Source organism: Scyliorhinus torazame, chromosome 2 (genome assembly GCF_047496885.1).
Source record: "Scyliorhinus torazame isolate Kashiwa2021f chromosome 2, sScyTor2.1, whole genome shotgun sequence".
NCBI lineage: Eukaryota > Metazoa > Chordata > Chondrichthyes > Carcharhiniformes > Scyliorhinidae > Scyliorhinus > Scyliorhinus torazame.
Window position 1 is genome coordinate 240,630,511 of NC_092708.1, and position 11,538 is coordinate 240,642,048.

Genomic DNA, 11,538 nt, shown 5'->3' on the forward strand with positions numbered 1-11,538 from the left:
ACACATTGGTGTTCATTCAATTTTTAATCAGTTTGGAGAAGTGGAGGTGTTTGGCTGTTTCGAGTGTGACCAGGCACTGGTAATACCATCCAGCACTACAACAGATTAATGAGGGATGAATTGTTGCATACTTATAAGATGACCAAAGTGACTGATTGCTGCCTGGTTGACTTGCCCTGTTTGATATTCGAGGACGAGGTTGGTTCACAGCTGTCGCTGATATAGCAGTAACCGAGGTATTTAAAGACAAGGAGGCAGGAATTCAGCAGCTGAGGTGATGCCAGTGGTCTAACCCTAACTCCAGGGCTGGAAGGTGTCTTGCATGTTGTACAGAAAACAGTCTGTATTTTTTATGCAGGGGTAACTGTATCTGGAATGTAACTGTCTTTCTACAGCTGGTCCCTTCAGATATTGTGTAGTGGTAGTGAATCCAGTGATACCATTATCGACAAACCACACCTTCACACACTTTCTGAGAAATCCTAAACCACTTTATGCATACAGTTGCAATATACATAATCATTAACTGATATATGGCTTCCCACCAGTTGTTGCTCACAGGAATAGTTTCATAATTTTACATTCTTTTAAAACAACAATATATATTTTCTGACTTTTGTTCTGACTGATTAGCATTCAGTTGTACAATGGATTACCAAATATATAAATCTTCAGAGTGGATCCTTTGTGCCAAAGTAATTTTCTGCCAATATCTTTGAATCGGATGATTCTGTACTGCTATCAAATACACATGACACATCATACTTAGTCACTTCACTCCCTAATGGTGATCCACTTACATTTACCAATGAAATTTCACTTTCAAGATTCAAACTATCACGTGTCATTTGTACAGCACTGATGCCTCCTTTGCGACAGTGTCTGCAGGAACATGTTAGTGTCCTGTTTGAAACCTGGAATTTCATCCACGGCTGCATTTACAAGGTAGACATGACTAATTACTTTTATTAACCTGCTGTACATTTGTGCTTCATACTCGAAGTTATAATGCTGTATAAATTGCTCCAAGCTATCACATCGAGGAGCTCCAAACTCTAAAGAATTATTTCACTGTACTCGAATTGAACAGTGACAGATGAGATTGTAGATAGCATTTTCAAAGTAAACCCAGGTGATGTACTCTCTTATGGGATAGAACTTGCCAAAGGGTCTCAATTGACTCATTACTCAGAATGTGAAAACTGTATGAGGCAATAGGAAGCAAAGCAAAGAGATTGCTGTGAACTACCCATTGAGTTCAGCACCGAGGCATCAGAATGTGTGTGTGTTGGGGGTGGTGGGGGGGGATGTTGAACAATGAGAATCAGCAGGGATGTGCAGCAAAGATTGGGGAATTGAGGCAGGAGTTGACCAACTGTGGCAGTGAGTAGAGGGGGCGATGGGCAAAAGATTTGCTTGAGAGGTTGGGGGAGTACTCCTGCTCCTCCTGACTAATGAGCAATGCTGGAAAAAGCACTTGACTACTTGAACTGATCACTCCCACCGGTATTTAGCTGCTGACCTTTGGGAATCGTGGCTGGCGGAGCATTGCATTAAAATCATACTCCCAACTGTGTTGTGAAAGCCTGATTTAAATATTATAATGCAATGTCCTGCCCCCATAAGCAAGCATGCTGTTGTAAAATTAATTTGAAACTTTTTTGAGACATATTGAGACAAATGGGGAAAAAAAACAGGTGACTTGAGTTGGATATGGCGGCAGCTTGGCATCACGTTATATGACCCACCCCATGCCATCGTGCAAGGGTGGGTTTAAAATCTCCTCTGAATTAACTGAGCTGCTGCTCCTTCACATAATCAGCTAAAATGTTAGTTTGAAAAATTCTAGAAATGACAGTCTGGACTCTCAAAGTGCAAGTAATTCTCCAGCAAGCAATCAAATTTCTGGTACTCAGCCTCTCCATACCAATTCTAGAGTAGTATGATTGCAATTTCCAGGGAAATACTACCTCAATGCCAAAGTATTAATTAGAAAGAGACTGTTCCTTTATTTGCCAATCTTCGTGGTTTTCAGACCTATTCGTGCTGTGCACTGCAAATTGTGTCAAGTTAAAGTGAAGTATTGAAAATAATATTTTGTGTTCTCATTTCCAGTTTCCCTCTCCCACTCCCGCAGACTGAAGTTACGTTATTTCATTCTGACAGATGGCTTGCCTTCAGCATGGGCTTATAAATGTGTAACCACAAAATTACTCTCTTTGATATTTAAATTATTCTGTGACAAAAGCTAAGTTTTCCCTTTGATGTGATTGACTAGCACCACGGTTAGCACTGCTCCCTCACTGCGCCAGGGACTCAGTTTCAATTCCAACCTTGGGTGACTGTCTGTCTGTCTGTGTTGAGTTTGCACTCCACGTGTCTATGTGTGTTTTCTCCAGGTGCTCCGGTTTCCTCCCACAATCCAAAGTTGTGCAGGTTAGGTGGATTGGCCATCCTAAATTGCCCTTGGTATCAAAAAGGTTAGGTGGGATAACTAGGTTACGGGGATAGTGTGGGGCTCTTTCAGAGGGTCGGTGTAGACTCATTGGGCCGAGTGGCCTCCTTCTGCACTGAAGGGAGTTTATGAACAACCCAAGTTCCAACGGTCTTCACCAAAATAGCGCAATTCTGCAGAACCTCCTCAGCTTTGTTCATGTAAGCTTGGATTCATTAGAATCCCCTTTTTTAAAACCCCCATGCGTGGTTTGACCAGTTCGGGGCAATCTGTTCCCTTAAAATAACTGAAAACAAAACATTATTTTTCTTTAGCTCTACCCCCGGATCCAGCTTTCCTGTTCACTTTTCTTTTAACTGCACCACAATCTTTTCTCCCTTTAGCAGGACCTGGTTCACATGGGCCAGTTGTCGCATGTACTATGGGGTCACGTGGGAAATCACCACCAGCTATTGCTTGGCAAGTGCCGCTGGGTCCCCAGGCGGGGATTGGTATAGGCAGCCAGCTGCTGTCACTGGCCAAGCTGCGACTGCTCGTCCTCCACCGTACACATTCATCTTTATCTCCTCCAACTGACTGGCTCGGGCTGCCTCCATCATTCCACCTCACTAACATTTGTCCAACTCCAACCCCGTCGCAGCCCTACTGCTGAAACTCTTATTCATGTCTTTGTTATCTCCAGACTTGACTAATTCAAAGCATTCCTAGCTGCTCTCCCATATTCTACCCTTTGTAAACTTAAGGTCTTCAAAACTCTGTGGCTTTACTTGCAGCAGGTCCTGTTCTTCTAGCATCCTTGCGCTCACCAATCCAGACTCCCAGTCAAGCACCCTAGTTTTCCAACCCATTCATTTGCCTCTCCCTAATCTGCTCCACAATATCTGTGCTTCTCTAATTCTGGCCTCTTATGCATCCCTAATCTGATTTCCTCCACCATTGGTGGCCATGCCCTTGGTCCCAAGTTCTGGAACTCCCTCCCTGCAGCTCTCCAATTCTCCACCTCGCTTTCCTCACTTTCCAACACTTCTAATCTACATCTTTGACCAAGCTTTGGCTCATCTTACCTAATATCTCCTTCTGTGGCTTGGTGTCATACCCTGTTTCATAAAGTTCTTGCAATGTGCCTTGGGACATTAAGTTAAAGATGCCATATCGTTATAAGTTGTTTTGTTGGAACGTGTATCACTGAGGTTGTTGTAACATTGCATTAGAATGTAGTGATGAATCACTAGCAAGTGGGCATTGTACAACATGTGCAATGTGTGGAAAGGGGCACCTGTTAGCCTCACTGTCATGCATGGAGCACAAAATCTTCTGCATCAGCTGTTCCAAGTGTTCAGCCAGACTCTTCCTGAAATTCCAAAAAAGGATTCAAGGAATCCACTGCTTGGTCCAAAAGAAAATGTAGGAATTGCTGTTTAGATGGAACATATCATTGATGTTATAGTTTCAGTTTGGGGTATAATTTAACTTGATTTTTTTTCTGCGATTTCCTCTTCCACAGCTTTCCCGGAGTCCCTCCACTTTTGTAGTTGGCAGGTTAAGGTGACTTTCTAAATCTGTCACTTTAAAATGCATCCTTTGCTCTTGCCAATGCAAGACCCCTGCCATCCCCTGTGATTAAATCATTAATAATCTCATGCTGCCACTCTTTTTCAACAGTTCCTTCCTTATTACAGTAATGACAAATGTTTATTTACAGCTGTATACAAACTGAGCACTTGACAACTTCAACGTCCAAGATTTGGTATGAAATTGAGCCATTGAACTCAAAGATTACATATTGGACATCTCATGGGAAAATTTTACTGGACCCCCACATTAACAGCAATTGTCTTTAATTTTTACTCCGTTCTTAGAAGCCTGTGCACAGAGTGGGCAGGGGAAGTCCTAAATCCATCTCAAATCAATTCAAATTTGATACCAGGCTGCATGTTAGCACAGTGGTTCCCACTGTCGCTTCACAGCTCCAGGGTCCCAGGTTTGATTCCCAGCTTGGGTCACTGTCTGTGCGGAGTCTGCACATTCTTCCTGTGTCTGTGTGGGTTTCCTCCGGGTACAGCGGTTTCCTCCCACAAGTCCCGAAAGATGTGCTGTTAGGTAATTTGGACATTCTGAATTCTCCCTCTGTGTACCCGAACAGGCGCCGGAATGTGGCAACTAGGGGCTTTTCACAGTAACTTCATTGCAGTGTTAATGTAAGCCTACTTGTGACAATAAAAAGATTCTTATTATAAATTGAACCCACTTCATGGTCTCCACAAGAGAGACACACAAGATCCAAGCTGACAAGAACAGGCATTGCACCTGATCCTGGGCTTGATCTTCGAATTGCTGCGTTTAGTCCTGGTGCAAAATGAAATCTTGATTGATGAAGTGCCAGTGTCCCTCCTCTCTTCAAAGGCGTTTCCAGCTTTTCATGTGCAGTCGTCCAGTAATGTGTCCAAACGGGGGTGATCACGTGTAACCACTACAAGGGGCCCTTTGAGCGCATGTGACCAGCACCGCTGGAATCAGAATGCATGCGTGCTGTCTGTTTATGTTGATGCACAAGTGCGGAACTGTGAGTCACCCCAGCAGATCCAACATATCATTCACAGATGTGAACCAACTACCCTCGTTCAAGTCCTTAGGAATTTTCAGAAAATAAATTCCCAGATATAAAAGCCAGGATAACCGAACGATGAACAAAGCTTTTGATTTACTCGCTTGGTTCAGTATGTGACCTACCTTACACTTCATGGCTTATTGTACAAGTAACAGTCTGTCCATGATGTCTCTGTTGAACGCTGACTGCTAGATGTTACTTTTGTGGCGTGTTTGTACATGCAAGACCTCCACCTACAGGACGAAGTGCGGTGTGAACATTTCGGAGGTGCTTGCACCATTCTTGCTGCATTATTATCACTACAGCCGAGTGCCTCCCGCGAAAAGAAATGCCTCATGCCCTCCAGCTACCTAAAGTGGCAGTGACTGAAGTGTAGCTTGGAAAGCACTGGGACATTTATTTTGTCAAGAAGCTTTTTGTTGCTGTTGTTGTTGCGTGTGTTAAAGTGCTGTTTCTCCCTGCAGACAGGCCTTATAAGAGAGAGGGGAAGACGGCTACAGGACCAGCATCAGCAGCACAATGACATCGGCCACAGATTTTGATAACGCGGAGATCCAGCAGCAGTACAGCCACATCAATGCTCGCTGGGAACTGTCGGATGAAGGTGAACTCGACAACGACAACAGCTCGGCAAGGTTGTTTGAGCGTTCCAGAATCAAAGCTCTTGCAGGTAAAGCTGCTGAACTCCAGGTTCCTTTCCGAGAATTTTGGTTGGGTTCTTGCTCTCTCAGCTGCTCCGGTTTGCTGTTGTCTTATTCCCCGTGAGCATGTAAAATGATGTGCATTCAATCCATTGCCTTTCTCAAGTGAAATTCTTTCATTAAATAGGCGGCAGTTTGAAAGCAGTGGGTTTTTTATCCAGAGAAGTGGGAAAGGATAAGATTTGCTTACAGCGGTGACGAACACGTTAAAGTAAACCTCGAAGAGTGTCACGAACAGCTGTGGTTTTCAGTGCTTCATTTCTGACAGGAAGTTTTGCGGGTAACAAACTGCAAATTTACTTGTCATTCTTCAAAGTCATTTTTTAAAGAGTCCCAAAATGATTATTTTCTGTCATGTTTTCAGCCTGTGTATGTCATTGTAACGGAAGATAGCCTCACCTACCGGAATATGGCTACTTCCTTATCATAAAAAGAATTCTGATATATAGAATCATAGAATTTACAGTACAGAAGGAGGCCATTTGGCCCATTGAGTCGGCACTGGCCTTGAGAAATAGCACCCCACTCAACCTCCCGCTTCTACGCTATCCTCTTATCCCAGTAACCCGACCTAACCTTTTGGACACTAAGGGACAATTTAGCATGGTCAATCCACCTAGCCTGCACATCTTTGGACTATAGGAGGAAACCAGAGCACCCAGAGGAAACCCACACAGACAGAGGGGGCGGGATTTTCCTCCCGGGATGGGCCAAGTGGCCGCAAGAAAATCTTTGTCCCACCGGTGCCGTCCACGTGTGGTCTTACCCGGTGGGACCTTGGCGGCCTGGTGGGGGGAGGGGGGAGGGGGGTGGGGGGGGGGTCCGACCCTGGGGGGGCCTCTGCTGTGGCCTGGCCCGCGATCGGGGCCTACCGATCAGCGGACCGGCCTCTTGGACTGGGGGCCTCTTTTGCTCCGCGCTGGCCCCTGTAGCCCTACGCCATGTTGCGTTGGTGTGGGTCGCTCCAGTGCTGTGTTGGTCTCCTGTAGGGCTTGGAATAGCTCCTCATGGGGGCCTGTTGACGCCATCGTGAAAGGTGACGGCGTTAGCCTCAGGATCAGAGAATCCCGCCCAGGGAGAATGTGCAAACTCCACACAGACAGTGACCCAAGGCCGGAATTGAGTCCGGGACCCTGGAGCTGTGAGACACCAGTGCTAACCACTGTGCCGCTCCAATAAACTTCACATGCTTGAAAATATCACTGTATTGGAAACATCATCAAGTAATGGTGTTTTAATGCTTTCTTCTCAATGGACAAGTTTAACCATACAGGCAGACAATGGGGTCTGGAGGGGGGTGCACAGCAACATTGTGGCCTATCACTCACTCAACCTGTTCCCCCACATCACACTGTGTAAATGGATTTTTAAAAGGCACTTTCCTCCCACTCCAAAGAAATGTCCGTGGATGGTAACTTGCATCAGGGGTCACAGTGGCAAACAAAAAAGGTACAGCAAACTATTTAAAAGTTAATTGCCGGGAGGTGAGATATCTGACTTTGTTAGTTATCATTTGTTACTGCAACAAAATCCTTTTACTTCCAAGGAAAAGATATAGAAGAGAAAAGCATTGATTTTCCATTGCATTTCTGACCTGAGATAGCCTGGCTTTTTCCCAAGGATGGCAGCCAAGCAGTTGTCAGTGTAGAAAAATTGCCCAGCAGCAATTAGTTTATAATGGAACCTGGGATCTGCCATTTAGGTCACTTTCCATGGGAATTATCTGAGGATTGGTTTTGGAGGGAAAGACTGGATAAGCAGTGTTCAGATGCCAGACAACCCCATGGGGCATCAGCTTAATTTTTCAAGCAACAGGTGAGGCAAATGTTAAAATCACCCAGAAAAAAAAAAAAATCTCATTTCAAACTTTCCTGACAGTCAGTGTACAAGCTCCAAAATTGAATTTTTGTAATAACATGTCCCAGAAACTGAAAACCCTCCAATACTGTCCAGTATAGTGGTGATGTAGCTTCAAGGTTATCGTTGAAGCAAAGCTTGAAAGATTTATTGTCTTGATAAATTCAGTTGTCAAGTCTTGTTTAGGACTTGAGTATTTTATTGTGTGACACATACATCTGGCAAAGTTTTGATACTTAGCAAGGTTGTTTACCTCCAATTTATGAGTTGTCTTCTCTCCTGAAGTGCTGGGATGCAACTGCTCCCCTGTACTTTATCCAGATAGTCATTTTATCTCATTATTTCTCAGCAGTAGATTGTTAAGCTCACTGTTCAACTACAGGAGACATCACATCACAGCTCAGTTCAATCTGTCTTTGACCAGTGCACACACATGCTTTGACAAAGAGTCATCCAAACTCAACATGTTAGCTCCCTTCTCTCCTCTTCACAGATGTTTTCAGACCTGCTGATTTTGTCCAGTATTTTCTGTTTGTGTTTCTCACAGGTACACACTTGAAACACATGGTGGCTGGAATGCTATTGGAAATGGGCATTGGGATCAGTTTTCCCCTCACTTCTCTAGGGCCATTGAGGCTAATTGTCGCATCCAAATTTTTTTGTCCTAGCTGTAGTCAAGGGGTAAATCTTCCAGTCCTGCTCTCTGTGGAAACTGCTCACAGTGGGCAGGATGGAAAATTTGATGGACTGTCGAAAGGTCCGCTGACCTTGAGTGGGAATTTCTGGTTCCGGGGCAGGACCGGAAAGTCCCACCCCAAGTAGAAGCACAAATCGGTAATTGAACCTGAATGTTTCTTGGTCTATATTGCTGTACTATCCTCTGACTTAACCAGATGGCCATTGGGAGAGCAAGAAACAAATATGTCCAAGCTGATTTTCCTCCACATCTTTCCACATTTACTTGGTGTAATTTTTTTTTTACACATACACCGGTGCCCCGAAGGCCATCTCTATCAGTCTCCGCTCCCCCAGACAGACGGCGTAAACTACACCCTCAGGCTTTCTTTTGTCAGATTGGCTCAAGGTCGTGTCTGAAAACTCAGCTGTGCATCGGGAAAGATGCACGCTGGTTTTCAGTCAGAGCCTGACACTCTGACAAATTATGAGAAAATTCTGCCCTTTGTGTGTTTAAACACATGACTCATAGGCATGAAATGCAACCTACGTGTTCAGGAGACCCCTACTTACTTTAGCAAGTCAGTTGTATGCCAGCTCGCCAGTGAAGCCCGGATTCAATATCACAGAGTGGCAGGATCATCGCATGTCATCCATAAAGAAAGAAAAACTTATAACACCTTTCATGACCATCAGTCATTCCAAAGTGCTTTACAACCAATTAAGTACTGTACTGCCCTTGACAACAAATTCGCTTCTGATGGGTTTTTACAACAATCCAGTAAGTACATTATTATTATTAAAAAGGGTAGCATTATATTCCAGACTTATTAATTAATTGAATTCTAAATTTCCCCCAGCTGTTCTGGTGGGATTTGAACTCATTCTCCCAGCATGAGACCCAGCTTCTAGATTACTAGTCCAGCAACATTACCACTACGCTTCCATCCATCTGTGTTGAAGGATTCCACCACACAGCCAGTTGCACGGTTGCAATGGTGAAACCTACCCAATAAGAAGAGGGTAATTTGAATTTCAGGAGCATTTAAACACAGCAGTCTTAATTTCTTTGACAAAGAGTCATCCAGACTCGAAATGTTAGATCCTTTCTCTCTCCATAGATGCTGAGAGACCTGCTGTGATTGTCCAGTATTTTCTGTCCTAATTATCGATCAGACTGGTTGGACTAACATGCTACTTTCCAACTGTTTTGTCCTTGAAGCACACTAAAATGACCTCCACTGCACAACGCAGCATTTAAATGCAGGCATTTGGCATCTGAATGGAATTTAAGTACTCATTCATGATGGCAACTGTTTAATATCAGTTTTGGCTGTGTCTAGTTATATTAATAACTCGTTGATTCAGAGTTGCTTGAACCAGGTGACACTTTAATCGAGGTGACCTGCAACACAACTCCTATTATTTTGGAACTCTGTAACAAATGCCAATATAAGCATTTCCTCCATCGAACAAATATAAAAACTACCAAAAAATTATTTTCCATATATCTGATTTTGTCCGGTTAGCTCTGTTTTTAAAATTGTTATTTGCAATATGTGACTCCAAATAGACCATTTTGTGAATGACAGCAGAGTAACACCAAGCAATATTGATTTCCTTTTCATCTTCAGGATTACAAACATAGAAAATAGAAGCAGAAGGAGGCCATTCGACCCTTCGCGCATGTTCCACCATTTATTATGATCATGGCTAATCATCATGTTCAATACCCTGATCCCACCTCCCCCTCCCCCAGTATCCATTGATTCCTTTAGCCCCAAGAGCTAATTCTTTCTTGAAATTACCCAATGTTTTGGCCTCCTACTTTTCTGTGGTAGCGAATTCCACAGGTTCACCACTCTCTGGGTGAAGAAACGTCTCGCCTTAGTCTGAAAATGTTTACCCCTTATCCTCAAACTGTGACCCCCTAGTTCTGGACTCCCCCACTATCAGGAACATTCTTTCTGAATCTATCCTATCTAATCCTGTTGGAATTTTATAAATTTCTATGACACCCCTCTCACTTTTCTGAACTCCAATGAATATAATCCTAACCGACTTAGTCTGTCTTCATATGACAGTCCTGCCATCCTCCCCAAGGAATCAGCCTGGTAAACGTTGAAATTAATATCACTTATTGTCACAAATAGGCTTCAAATGAAGTTACTGTGAAAAGCCCCTAGTCGCCACATTCCGGCGCCTGTTTGGGGAGGCTGGTACGGGAATTAAACCGTGCTGCTGGCCTGCCTTGGTCTGCTTTCAAAGCCAGAGATTTAGCCCTGTGCTAAAGCAGCCACCTTCGCTGCACCCCCTCAATAGCAAGAACATCCTTCCTCAGCCGAGGACACCAAAATTGCACATAATACTCCAGGTGTGGCCTTACCAATGTCCTATACAATTGCAGTAAAACATCTCTATTCCTATACTCATATCCTCTCCCTATGAAGGCCAACATACCATTTGCCTTCTTTACTACCTGCTGTACCTGCGTGTTTACTTTCAGCAACTGATGCACAAAGACAGCAAGATCTCACTGGATATCCACCTCTCTTGATTTTAACCTATTCAAATAATAATCTGCCTTCCTATTTTTGCTACCAAAGAGGTGTTGCTAACTTTTGGTTGGTTCAATTGGCTCTGTTTTATAACCTTTGCTCTCGAGTCGCCAGGTATCTTTATGATACCGCAACAAGGTTCAAGTTCAAGTAATGGTCAATAACTCAACACACCAATTAGTAAGATTCAAATCAAAGCACATTTATTATACACCGTAATCGCTACTCATGCACAAATTCTACGTCTAGGCTACTTCTACAACTAACAGGCCTATACTTAACTTCGGACTGGCCCACCAGGTCAGGGGAACAAATGGCCTTTCGTTCGGAATCTGAAACTGCGGGATTAAAAGCCGGTATGGACTGGTAGCTAGGAGCGCCTATCTCGTAGCGAGCGTTGACTTGAGACTTACTTCAGGGATGCGGCATCTTGGACCGTTCACTCTCAGGGGTTGCTTCGCGTTGCTGAGTGACCCGGTCAAGGAGAACAATTTGAACTTGGGGCTTAACTTTTATAGTCCCCAGGGGCTTCCCGCCTTTTGGGGCGGACCCTGTACCTGGTTCTAGGTGATTGGACTTTGTCCCAATCGCTTGGGTCGATTTCTCCAATACTGGAGCGGTTCCCTGATCGATGGGCGGTCTTGAGGTGTTCGTTAACCTCTTGTCTTGGCTCCTGCTGGTGCC

At 44.1% G+C, this 11,538-nt stretch overlaps 1 protein-coding gene across 4 annotated transcripts in view; it reads left to right on the forward strand.

Annotated features, from left to right (window-relative positions):
* LOC140396798 (spectrin beta chain, non-erythrocytic 1-like) overlaps positions 1 to 11,538 on the forward strand; it is a 320,773-nt gene that overhangs the window by 26,620 nt on the left and 282,615 nt on the right. The window contains exons 1-2 of one of the 4 annotated variants that reach the window (XM_072485534.1): positions 771 to 945; positions 5,528 to 5,733. In XM_072485534.1, the coding sequence (XP_072341635.1) occupies positions 5,583 to 5,733 (151 nt within the window). In that variant the 5' untranslated portion in view covers positions 771 to 945; positions 5,528 to 5,582. Of the gene's footprint in view, positions 1 to 770; positions 946 to 5,007; positions 5,173 to 5,527; positions 5,734 to 11,538 lie in introns of those variants that run through there. The other 3 variants (XM_072485570.1, XM_072485524.1, XM_072485544.1) reach the window with 3 other exon arrangements.